This window comes from Crocodylus porosus, unplaced genomic scaffold (assembly GCF_001723895.1).
Source record: "Crocodylus porosus isolate Cpor-Errol unplaced genomic scaffold, CroPor_comp1, whole genome shotgun sequence".
Lineage (NCBI taxonomy): Eukaryota > Metazoa > Chordata > Crocodylia > Crocodylidae > Crocodylus > Crocodylus porosus.
In genome coordinates, this window is record NW_017728942.1 from 3,624,730 (window position 1) to 3,638,230 (window position 13,501).

The 13,501-nt window shown below is 45.6% G+C and overlaps 1 protein-coding gene across 1 annotated transcript; it reads left to right on the top strand.

The window, feature by feature from the left end:
- The first annotated feature begins 8,637 nt into the window (after positions 1 to 8,637).
- MC3R (melanocortin 3 receptor) lies at positions 8,638 to 11,926 on the top strand. Its single transcript, XM_019548163.1, has one exon. It carries the CDS (start codon positions 9,017 to 9,019, stop codon positions 9,995 to 9,997), a length of 981 nt encoding a protein of 326 aa, XP_019403708.1. The 5' UTR covers positions 8,638 to 9,016; the 3' UTR covers positions 9,998 to 11,926.
- The last annotated feature ends 1,575 nt before the right edge of the window (positions 11,927 to 13,501 follow it).

Consider the following 13,501-nt stretch of genomic DNA (forward strand, 5'->3'; position numbering starts at 1 on the left):
TTTGCCCTGCATGGGCAGGCAGCATGCTGCAGCATCAAGGCAAGGGGCAGGCATAGAGACGCTCTGGCCGGCTACCAGAAAATCTCTTTGGAGGACCCGAGCCTCTGGTTACACACTGACTCACTTTTTTCTGGGGGGTGAGGGGGGGAGGATTGATTCCTATGTATCCAGACATCAAATGTTGAGCCAAAGCTGCAAATATGCAGCGCAGGAAACTTTTTTTATTCCCAGCGTGCCTCTTGCCACAACTCAAACTGCTTTGAGACGTGGCAAGAGGCACATGAGGACTTGTCTGGAAGTACCCAGAAGGGTTATTTAAAGAAACAGGATTAGGTGCCTAGGGACACTACACAGTGGGTTCATCTATACCAGATGCATACTACTGAGTAGCCTAATAACACTGCACAGTAGTGTGCTGGTCAAAAACTGTGCTAATAAGTTACTGCACCATGTTATTAGGCTGCTGCGCAGTAACCATCTCAAAAAACCATGCCAGTTCTACTGCACAGTAAATGTAGTTACTGCACATCCAGTTAGTACTTCATTAAGGAGGTACTAAACTAAATGCACGGTAACTATTAATGAATATGTAGATGGCACCCGGTCTGTAAGGAAAGTTAAGCAGTTCTGAGAGTCCAGAACCTAAGACGGGAGACCAAAGAAAGGTAAGCCCCATTGAAAGCTACCCCCATGCACCTGTTTCTTCAAGCTGACTTTTGGAAAGAGGGTTAAAGTCTCAGAGATGACATACAAAGGAAAACAAATCTAAATTATGCTCTCTGCTTCCTTACCTGTGTGCACCATGGTGTCGCCAAGCATGAAGACGTCCTGTAAAAAACATCCTACTGGGAAAGGACTGTGTGCAGGAGGGTGCTTTTAGAAAAAAACTGGAATCAAAGAATTCCCAATATTCAGTCACTGCTGGCTGTCCCTCCTGAGCATGTGGAACAGACTTAACCAACCAAGGATCCAGCCAATTCATGCTGTGTATAAACCCAAGAAACTTTTGCAATGACCCTGAAACAAACTTGAGGCAAATCAGTTAAACTCAGTCTTTTGAGATGCGGAGCTTATGTAGATACCATGCAGGGGAAGGAGGCAATCCATTCCCATTTATAAGGCAGGGTGCACAGCTGTGGGAACATTCAAACAAAAGATCTGCTTTCATGTGCTTCATGCAAGGTTCATGAACTGCTTCATTTACATTGCAACACTTTGCTCCTGTCCCAGCAGACCACATCGCAGAATCTGCATCCTACTGCTCTCTCAGTTAAAAGTAGTATGGGAATCTGAAAAGAAATAAAGGAAGTTGCATAGCAACTAAAAGGGTCAATGCTAAAACAGCCCCAATTCAATGCATGAGGGGATTAAAAAACAACCCTGCTAAACTAGATGGTTGGGTCTGGTGTGTGAGCTCAGGTGGCATCCAGAATGGAGAAGAGAGCTGTCATTACTCTTTGAATGTCAAACACACATGCTCCTTCTAAGGATGAGTGTGGAGACTATGACTTGAAGTTAATCATGGACCATCGTGAGGAAGGCATAGTGACAGGGACAAGAGAAGGAAGATTTTACTCACTAAATTATTTAAAGTGACTGTCGATGACAAGGCAGAGAAAGTATCATGCCGGGCACCACCAACTCCTACACAGAAAGTAAGATTCAGAGATTCAGCTGTACTGTCTAGGAGGGTAGGGCTCCAGAGCCCTTTGAAGAAGTGCAGTACAGATGGAGGTCTCCTTAGCCCTAGATTTTTAACCACTACCATGAACTCTTCTCCAAAAAGACATGTTATTTCAAAAGCAAGTGGTATATGTTCCAGCATGGGAGTTTCTCCATTGTTCCCCATATGTGAACTGCCTTCAAAAGCCTCGTATCATGAAGCCAGTTTCCAGCTCCCATTCAGAAACATGGAAATGACAAGGGAGCTCTTTGGGACCCACAGATGCAGAACTCATGTTTTGTGGCACTTTACGAGCTCGTGTCAACACAGTGAGATCTAGGGTATCAAGGCTGTTCTCAGGGATGAAGGTGGTTCTACACACCGTGCGATAGACCTAACATCTTTTAATGCCTTTAGGGAGAAATAGTCACACTCCGTTAAGTCCCCACTGTGCTATATTGTACATTTTCTCTGCTCCTGGCGTTGTCCACATGGCAACAGAAAGCATTTTTCCTTTCAGCTCCTTTCAGCAATGCAACTCCATTCCAAGAATATTTGGAAGTGCTGCAATGCTCTCTTTTGCTGCAAGATTCACCCTGAACCCTGACAACTTTTAACACGTATAGAGAGAAACAAGATGCACCAATATTAGGATGAACTCAAGGGCCTGAGCTCAGTCCTGATGAGCCCACAGGAAGCAGAGAAAAGTCCTAAAGTCAAGATTTTAAGATGCTGTGTCACTTAGCCTTTCAAGACCTACCTGACTCAGCTAAACAGGAAAGGTAATATGCATCAAGACCGGGCATGGATTTAGCATGGAATAGCTCTTCCTGATCAGCTCTCTGCTCAGATGCTATTACTCCAAAGTAAGAATGCCTCAGTTTCATCCTGATGGATTACCTAGTTCAAAACAAGGCACTCATGCCAGTAACAGCTAAATCAGGAATCACTCCCTATGTAGGCAGCCCTTACCAGACCTAAGTCTTATTTCCAGAAATCATTAGAAGCCAAGTACCATTCACTTCCACTGAGTTGCTAGATGCCTCAGTCACCATAAAAATATTGGAATTTAGCTATCTCAGTCACTCATGCCTTGCCACACGGGGTGACACAACACCTAAACACCTTTAGAAAATGAAGCCTAAGTGCCTTTTACATAGGGAGAGCTTTTTTCCTCCCCAAATCCATTTTTCTATTCACCTTTGCTTCAGACAGGGCTTGTAAGTATTAGAGACATCAGAGAAGCTGGGTACCCTTTTAGCGCTTAAATTGCATGGTTAATAGCACCATTAATCCACTTTGGAGTATAACAAATTCAATTTGCACTTACTGCCCTCATTGAAAAAATGGCAGCTTGATTATTACTGTCTGACACATTAGGAAGTTAACTCAGCTATTAACTTAATGTGAACTAACTTAATGGCACCATGTTCTCAAACTGAGGTCACAGCTCACAGCTAGTCAAAACTGCAGCTTTTGTCCCTTGAAGTAGCGTGGCATTGGGAAACAGGGGAGGAGGCTGGGAGTTGGTTTCCTTGCTCAGTTTTGGAAGCTCAGCTTTGGAAGCTGTGCTCAGTAGGGCTGTGTGAGGCTTCGGACGGTGTTTCAGATCCAGAGAAGCTTCAGACGATTTGGCGTCTGAAGCAGCATGTCCGGATCAAAGCGTTGGCTTCATTGGGCTTTCTGAAGTGGTTCAGAGCTTGTGAAGTGCTTCGGAAAAGCTTCAGAGCTGCTTCGGAGATCCTGCATAGGATATAATGGGGAATCAATGAAATATCAATAACTGTGTTGTTTTGAGTCTGATTTGGATGAAATTTGCAGAGATGGTAGCCTCTGCTGAGAGCATGAAATCTGCCAAGTTTCAAGACGATTGGTGCAGGGTTTAAGGGGAACTGCACCTCAAGCTGCTGACAGGCAAAACTCGTGACAGATTACCCTGTGTGTGTTAAGGCGCAGTGGGCTGAAAACTACAGGGGGAGTGGCCCCTGCTGAGGCCACAAAGCATGCCAAGTTTCAAGGAGATAAGTGCAGGGGTTTGGGGGAAACTGCACCTCGAGCTATGGACAAGAAAAACTCGTGACATGGGTGACACTGTGTGTGTTAAGGCGCAGCAGGGTGAAAGCTGCAGGGATGGTAGCCCCTGCTGCAGCCACGAAGCATGCCAGCTGTTGAGGAGATCAGTGCAGGGGGGCTCTGGGGCCCTGCACCTCTGGCTGCTGACAGGCAAAACTCATGACATGGGTGCTTGTGAGCTAAGACAAAATATGGAAAACAAAAAAGTACATAAAAGAAAAATGGTTGTTTGTTTCTAGGCACACAGCCAAAAACTGTGGTCCCTCCCAAAAAGGGCCCAAATCCCATTCTTACAGCTCACTGGGTGCAACTACATGTTCACTAATGCACTTTAGGTAATGTGCATTAAATTTAGTATCTCCATTGTGAGATGCTAGAAGAAGGTGCATTAGCCTATTTTAATGCGCATTAGCTAAAGAATACTTTTTTGTGATGCTTTAATTCACATTAAAATATGCTAAGGTGCATTAAAGCAAAAATGGGCATGTACCAACTGTGAATTTACAGCAGGAAAATAAAATAGGTTTGGTTTGGTTTTGCAATCCAGCTACTTTGAAATAAATCAGTATTGGTTTAGAGAAGTGACTGAGAGAAGCTGGTTTAAAATCTCTAACATATTAACTAGAAAGCTGCTGAAAGTCCAGAACTTAATTGACTGATTAAGAGTTGCTAACCACCTGACTTGGGCCCTGAAGAATTCCTGCTTCTGGAAGTTAAATCCAGGACTTACTGCCTTGGTTTCTAAAATTACAGACCTATGGGAGTAAATACCTGTTGTCCTGAGTGAAACTGGCCATCCAACTGAGTAGGAATTCTATCATTTTGGATGAATAGTTTTTGTAAATGGAACGCTAAGCAGATGTCCCACAATAACTGAAAAACCTATATGCAAGACCACCAACTACAAAACAATACACAATTATGTGCTCAGGGATTTTAGAATACTGTCCACAAAATCAGTCATTCAGACACAGTTAGTGAGAATGATGTGAAAGGACTGCCTTCCTAATTGCTTATGTCCATATGAGATCACCAATGAATAGAAACATGACTGGTGACATTTTACAACTCAATGAAGTCTTTGTAAGCAGAGACACGAGGAAGTAGAAGATAGAATCAAAGATCTTTTTTTTTTTTAAATGAGAGGATATGTATGAGAAGCAAGGATTTTTGTGGGTGATACAGTTCATTAGGCTATAGCAGGGGCAGGCAAAATACAGCCCACAGGCTGCTTAACAAGCTTTGGTAAGCTGTCGAGGGCCACATGCATAGCCCCGCCCCTTAACAGTTGTCCCACCCCCTTGCAACCACTTGGGACTGGAAGGTCCACCCCAACCCCTGACCTTTGCCACTGGAAGTCCCTCACCTTGCCCCCAGAAATAATTATGGGGCATGGGGAGGGTTGCCATATTAGAACCAGAAAAAAAAAATCATACACTAAAAATCAAGTACATACTATAACGTATTTTAATTTTATTATGAAAAATATTTTTCTCATGATTTGTGTTTGTGTAGTGTATATAGAAATGATTGCATAATAACTCAAAAATAAATTCCTAGTCTTGTGTGTGCCGGGGGGTGTATGGTGAGGTTTCAGGGGGTGTGGGTGTATGTGTGTATAGCAAGGTTTGGGTTGGGGGCATAGGGTATATTGGAGGGTTGTGTATATATAGAGGGTTGTGGGGGCAGGGTGTGGGTGTGGGGGTTTGTGGGTGTGAGAGGGTTGGGGCAGGGGGTCTAAGGACTTCCTGTACTCCTCCCATGGTGCAGCAGCAGCAGAATGGGCACTCAGGGCACAGGCACCCAACGGGGCACACCTCCAACCAGCACATCACAACGAGGGGCACAGCCTCCACTGGGCATTCTGTATCACTGGTGCTCCCTGCCACTCACATGCAGCCACTTGCCAGGCACGAGAGGGAAGCCCCAGGTGCTGGAGCCAGCTGCTTCCCGCACCCCCAACCAGAGGAAGACACCTAGGGCTTCCCTCCTGTGCCATGCAGCCCCAGCTAGGCAGGCAGCCAGCTCCAGCATGCAAGGCATCCCTCCCGTAACTGGCCAGTGCAGGGGCTGTGCATGTGTGGCAGGGAGTACCAACGATTCAGACTGCTCAACAGAGGCTGCGGCCCTTGCCACAATGTGCAGCACTGGCTGGAGCTGCACCCCACCGGGAGCCTGTGCCAGCCACGAGCAGCCTGAGCACCACCAAACCATGGGGGTCCTAAGGTGGTCCCCTCATCCCCCACCCTTCTTCACACCCACATGCTGCCCACCCCAGCTCCATGCTGCAGCCCGCTGCAGCTCCATCCTCGCCACTTCCCTATCTGCTGCCCAGAGTCAGCAGGAGACAGAGAAGTGCAGCAGGTCCCCAGGGGCTCCAGCAGCAGCAGCAGCGCCGCCCAGAAGCTCCATGGTGGCTGGGCCAGGCCCTTCTGCCCATGAGGTTGGGAGCAAGGTGCAATTGGGTACGTGTGTAGATGTGGGTGCTTTGCTCCCACCCTCATGGGTGGAAGAGCCAGGCAGGGCACAATTTGTTGGTGGGCACCGCTGGCCAAATGGAAGTGCTTGATGGGTCATATCCAGCCCGCAGGCCTTATTTTGCCCTCCCCTGCACTAGGAGGATGGCACAATCTGCACAGAACTTGAAGAAAAGAAGAACAGGTTGCAACAGGGAATGTGTAGAGAAGGCATCATGAGATCTATTTGCAAAGTCTTAATGCTACCTGTAGGTGAAGCACCTCTGGAAATAACTTTCTTAATAAAGGCCCAGGTTAATTTTAGATGTAGGGAGTCATCTCGTGGTTTTACCCAGAAAACTTTGCTTAAAATAATGCTATCCCTCCTAAATGATCATTCAGGCACAGGCTTTTGGCATGAGATGATATTCAAGCATTGAAAATGTCCAGAATCTTTTCTCCACCGAGGGAACTACGATGTGCAATGATCACTGGGAAATCAATACTGACACAGGATTTACTCGTTAAACACATCTGCTCAGCCACCTCTGCAAAAAGGATGCCGACTCAGATGCAACAGCAAATTAAAACTGCCCCGGTCCTAGCAAAAATTCAGCGCAACACAGTGGAGATCTATTGAGGCATAGCCCTGACTCCCTGGGGGGCATCCCACGGCAGCTGACTGCCATGTTGATGCAGAAAGGTGTCATTTATGCCTCCTTTTGCCTGTTTCTCTAAATCTTGCCCATCATTTTTAAAGCATTTTTTTCCCCCTCCTTTAAGGCAGGCATGTCACTCCAAACTCAGGGCAATTAGGCTTTTACTACACACCACATTGTCACATGCCTTTAAAAGATTATATATAATTTTGTGTGTGCACATGTACACATGCACAGGTACATACATACATATAGATGTTTTGAACACCTTACAAAACACTTTAGAAAGGCAATTAGTCTTTCATGGTGCCATGCCAATTTACCAAAATTTGATGAGTAAAAAAATTCAGAATCTCTCAGTACTAAAATCAAATTGGGGAGGTGGGGGAAGAGGGGGGTGACACTAGCATTTCCTCTTGTTTTGGCTTTTGCAGTTCATTCAGAGATTCCCCAGTGTAATTCAACTCAAACATAAAAAGGTCCATAGCTGACCAGGGTGCAGAGTAGTGCTATGCCTGCTCACCTTGGATCGCTACAGTACTACACACTGCTTCAGCTGAGCCACGTGAAGTCACAGCATGATCTGCTGCATCTTGTCATCTGCCCCTGCCAACGTGACTGTGTCCATGCATTTGCTTGAAGCTGCAGATTAAGGTGAAAAACACAGTGGGCTGAGAGCTGTCAGAAGACCACTACCAACCAACTACCAAATATTCATCTCACCTTTGACTTACTGCCCCTTACAAAGTCCCACCAGAGTGCTGTAGGTGCAGCAGCCGCAGTCTGATAGATCTGGAGGAAGTGCTGCCCTTCCTCCAGGAGCATTAGGCACTGGCAGTACTATCCCAACCCCTCTATTCCCCTGACCCCCCCTAAAGTTGTCAGGAGTCCCTTCAGGGGTGGTATCTGGATGCCCTGCCACTGCTGCAAAGTATTCCACAATCACAGAGTGGCATCTTCATTCTGGCCTGAGCTTCCCCTTCCCAAAAGGAGCATCTTTAGTCATGCTGCTGTTACTCTAACCTTCCTCTCATTCCCTACTCTCACTTACTGACTTGGGGAAAATTCAGCTCAAAGGGCATGCCTAAGTAGTCAAATAAAAACCACACTAGAGTGAGCTGTAATAAAGCAGAGCTCACCTGCTTTGCACACATGCTATACCCTGAGACCAGCACTGGGAATGCCCCAGTGACCTTACCCTCTCAGGCATGTTCATTTGGCACATGCCTAACGCCACACTAAGGGTAGCTACTTTGCACACTTTCAAGGAATAACACAGAACAGGCATGCTGTGCTTCATTGCAGAGCTCCCAGCCCAGTCCTTTGATGGCATAGAAACGTGCAAAATGACCATGGGTCAGGTTCCCATTCCAGAAGGAAAGTCAAAACACATTATATTCCAATATTTATATTTAGAATAGGTCAAAGTGATCAAAATTGAACTATTTTTCCCCAGAACTTCCCTCCCTAAAATAGTGATCCCCCCCCTTTCCCCAACAAGGCAGAAAATCTGTTTTCTGGACAGTTCAAATTTTCAGTGCAAACAGATTCTCTCTCTGATCTGCAGAGGGCACCAGACAGTTTTGTAGGAGACAAAAAGGCACTCAACCAGGGGCTGCTGCACCTGATGTTTGCAGCTGTCAGTCAAAAAGGTGCTTGCTCTCTAATGGCCGTTGTACTGCACAGAAGACAAGTAGGAGTTGTTTTGCTGTCATGAATGTATAAATCTCTCAATTCCTTCTTTTTTTTTTCCCTTCGTGCGGTTGAACTAGCAAGAGAGATTTCACTGAGCTGCAACATGCTTTCCGACCAGGAAGCCTGCGATGGTCCCAGCTCTTGGTAACAGATCAGAAAACTATTTGCTTTTAATTTATAGGAGAACTAGAAACAGAGTAAAGCGCAGAAGGATGACTGAAAAATTTGCAGCTCATTTTTACTTGAAAGAAAAAAGAAAAGCAGAAGCTGCTTGTCTGACCCAAAAGTCATTTTTAATGAAGACTTATAAGTATTTATTTTTTTAAGCAACTAAGGCAAAGTCTCGTCTCATTCTAATAAGCACAGATATATTTTTAAAGGACTTCAAAAAAACAAAAACCAACAAAAAGCTCAAACCTTGAATTCTACCAGTTCTAGAGCTGCCTGTGAAATCAAGCCCCTTGTTGATAATGAATGCTACACGCTGTACGCTTACATTTCAGCCTGTGCTGCTTAATATCACTGAGGACTTCAATGACTCAATCCTCCTCAACAACCGAAGCAGCAACGGATTCTGTGAGCAAGTCTTCATTAAAGCAGAAGTCTTCTTGACTTTAGGGATCATCAGCCTGCTGGAAAACATCCTTGTCATCCTCGCAGTGCTGAAGAATGGAAATCTACATTCTCCTATGTACTTTTTCCTCTGCAGCTTGGCAGTGGCAGACATGCTAGTGAGCATGTCAAATGCCCTGGAAACTATCATGATTGCAATCCTAAGCAATGGCTACTTGGTCATTGATGACCGCTTTATCCAGCATATGGACAATGTTTTTGACTCAATGATCTGTATCTCCTTGGTAGCCTCCATTTGCAACTTGTTGGTTATAGCTATTGACAGGTACATTACTATTTTCTATGCTCTCCGTTACCACAGTATTATGACTGTGAGGAAAGCCTTAATCCTCATTGTGGTCATTTGGATTGCTTGCATCATCTGTGGCATCGTATTCATTGTCTACTCGGAAAGCAAAACTGTTATTGTCTGTCTCATCACCATGTTCTTCACCATGCTTCTTCTCATGGCCTCCCTTTATGTTCACATGTTCTTGTTTGCACGCCTGCACGTTAAACGGATTGCAGCCCTCCCAGTAGATGGGGTGCCCCACCAGCGTACTTGCATGAAGGGAGCTGTGACAATCACCATCCTACTTGGGGTCTTCATTGTTTGCTGGGCACCTTTCTTCCTTCATCTCATTCTCATTATTTCTTGCCCAACAAACCCATACTGTGTATGCTACACTTCCCACTTTAACACATATCTTGTCCTGATTATGTGCAACTCCGTAATTGACCCCCTCATTTACGCTTTCCGGAGTCTGGAGATGAGAAAGACATTCAAAGAAATAATATGTTGCTGTTATGGCATGAGTGTGGGACGATGCATGCTGTAATCATTTGGCTTTTTTCTGGGGACAGAAAAGGTATGAATATATTGGATGCAGATATACATACATGTGTGTTGGGGGTAGGAGTTGGCAACTCTACATTGCAACCAGTGATTAAAGGAAAGACAGAGCAAAAGGAGAGGAGAGGTTTTACTTGATGTCTTTAAAAGTTAGGCTCTCAGAAAAGAAAGACAGAGAGTGATCTACTTTCCAAGGAGATAACAGAAGTAAAGCCAGAGCGTTTTGTCAAGCAGCTCAGTGAGTCCAACTTCTCTGCAGAAAATGAATTTGCTAAGTAATGTACTATAAATGCTATCTTGCAAAGACTTATGTAACAGTCTTTCCCTTTTACCTGTTGCTATTGTTTTATTTCTATGCCATCACCAACCAAAAATCAGTATAACCTGAAAGAGGCATCTTGAGAAATGCTACTGGAAACTGTTCATTTCCAAGAGAAATCACAACATCAAAGAAACAACAACAGTGGCTTGCAGTCACTGTTACACACACTTCTGCTTTTCAGAGGGATTATATTGATGTTTATGCTGCTTCCCCTAAAGCAGCCTAGGAAAAGTCTTTAACTAGTAAAGTATTCCTGAAACACTGAAATATTGCTTTAATACCAGTCATCTAACAGAGCCAGGAGACCTACCATGGTTTAAGCAGAAGTGGGGACTAGAAAGCTCGTCAATGAAAGGGGGTCATTCTAATCAGGCATTTACATTCTACCCGAGCACCACCTCATTAAAGGTAATACTGTAATTTTGCTATGCTAAGCAATGAATTCTTGATTCTATTAATAAAGCAAATCACAGCAAGTCATCTTTTGGTGAGAGATTACTGGTTAAAACATAGAGAAGAGCTAAAACAGCACACTTTGAGCTAAGGTTTGGTCTGTACTTTGAACTTGGCTTCTCCGGACAGTAAGTGAAGGCAGACAGTGTAAGGGTAGCAACGGGCTGACAAAGAACTACCTGCAAGAAGAAAGGTGTAGACAAAGCATTGCATCCTTGGGATTAGGGATAGAAACACTGGGTCTGAATCTCTTCTTACTGAGACAGGCTTCACAGTGGTGTAAATATTTTGACTTCAGGGGAGTTGCTCCTGACTAAAAGAAGAATGAAATCAGCTATTTGCAAATTGCTTTCAAATACTCTCTCTGCAGTGGCAGCCTGTAAAACAAAATGCCTCACTTTAAGCTACATAAATTAAGTGACCTGTGCTTTTTAATATAAGCCAAAATATAAGTGACCTTCAAATGGTGTCTGTCACTGAATGCAAGCTATAAATTATTTCTGTATAATACGACATGTAAGCAGCATGCACAGACTATGAAAACTTACACTATCGTTTGACATTTTTCCAACACTTTTGTATTCTTCAAAACATATATCAAAAAATAGCGCAGCAGACAGAAGCCCTGCAAGTAACATGTATGTAGGTTATATATTTTCTTCAGATGTTTGAAAACTATTAATTTACTTTTTAAAAACTTATTTGTTTTAGTCTCAAGATATGTCGTTAGCTTGTTTGCCATTTCCTGGAATACTATGCTTTGCTTATAGCACAGTTGTCTAGCCTATTTATTTGACTGCCTTGGGTCCTCAGCATCCAATGACCTCCAAAATATTAATGTCTCTAGTTCAGCAATGTCTCATCTTTGCAACAGCTGCTGTGTTGTGCTGAGCCTACTACAGACAACTCAGATTTTCAAATAACCAAACTCAACTGTATATAATTATTATTAATACTCTTCCCTGTATCCTATTTCACAATGTTATGTTTGGTATCACATGTTGTCTTACACTGGTGTATATTAAGCCTTTATTGTACGTTATGTATTATTCACTTCTTTGTTAAATAATTTCAGATAGCCATCATTTAAGTTGTATTACGCTTTGCTTTGAAGTTCTCAAATAAGGGCCTTTTGAATTTCTTGCCTAATAAAATATGTTGCATAAAGCAGTCTGAAGACACTGCTAAGAATGCTTTACTGTACGTGAGCCTGACTAGAAAGCTCAGTGGATACGAGGTTCTCTCTCACAGCGGCCACACTTCGTACGTACTGACCAAGTTCAAGTCGCCAGCACATCCAGCCACCACAGTTTCAATTCCCTACACCTCTGTCTCTCTTCTACCCCCCTGCCAGGTACCTCCAGACAAGGACAAGAGGTAAGGTGAGCACTAGGAGTCACAGTTCAAAATTGAAAAAATGCTTCCGGGGGGGTTATTCGGACAATGGCGGGTGTTTTGTGGTCGTCAGGTGAGGCCCGGGTGGATGCTCTTGGTCAAAGTGCCCTGCTTCTAGGAAAAGGTACAGGTGCCGGTTGCCGGGGCAACCGCAGTTTGGTCAGCTGACCGGAAGGGGGCAGGGCCTGGCCTATATAAACAGCCCAGGCTGAGGCCAAGCAGGCAGTTCCCTGCCCACATCCCAGGGTGGAGGGGCTCTGTTGGAGCAAGCAGTGTAGAGAAGCCTGAGCAGCTTCAGTTCAAAGATACCGGGTGGAGAAAGCCCTGGTAGGGACTGGGACGATGATACGCTGGGTGGCTCACAGACTGCATTTTAGCCAGGAGGCTTAGTTTGAGTTATAGCCGGTTGGCTCGTGTTATTGCGTTTGTTTGCTGTTACACCAGAGGACCGGGTGAGGCTAATAGGGGTTGGAGGAGGCCTCAGAGGGGCTCCACAGTGGTAGGGACCCCGGTGCCAGAGAGGGCACCGCATTTAGGGGTGCACTGACCCCAGCCCTGGGAAGGGGCACAGTGCATTCGGGGCGAGGTAAGGCTGAGGCCACCTGAGCCCCACAGGAGTTGTGGACCCGAGGAGGGGATTTAGGGGCCAGGCATGGCTATGGCCACCTGAGCCCCAGGGAGGGTGCACAGGCGAGACCCAAGAGGGGAATTTGGGGCCAGGCATGGCTACGGCCACCTGAGCCCTGATCGTGAGGCAGGGCTCCAGAGCGGGCAGGACCGAGAGACAGAGAGAGCCCTGGTGTGGGCATGGCCGCAAGGAAGGCCGGAGAGCGTCCGCGGGGAGCGCGTAGAAAGGCCCCAGTGTGGGCGATTTGAGACGAGCCCAAAGGGCATCCGCAAGGGCGCGGGTGATAGTAAGCAAGCAAGGGGGCGCTGTGAGGGATTTTGACAAGACAACGTCCGGTACATCTGAGAGGCCTGGGGCGTGGTATCAGGGGTGGTAGGAGCCATGCATAGCCCTTAAGGCTTTAGTGCACAGGGCCAGCTGAGACGGGGCACTGACCGGGATACATCAGGGGTACCGTGTCCAAGGGGTTGAAAAGACAACCTCCCGTAACTCTAATACCATCAAAGACGTGGCGGGCAAGAACAAGGGTGCATTGACACCAACTTGGCACAGTAGGGGGTGCTAGGAGAGATCACGGCCGCTCCTAGGTCCCCGCCCCGTGACACTCTTGTAAACCACTTTGGACAAAAGTTTATTGCATAACTGCTTGTAAAAGCAGGGGACTGGACTAGATGGCCCAGGCAGCACCTTTC

Coding starts and splice junctions, on each gene's coding strand:
- MC3R (XM_019548163.1), top strand. CDS start 9,017: ATGAATGCTACACGCTGTACGCTTACATTTCAGCCTGTGCTGCTTAAT.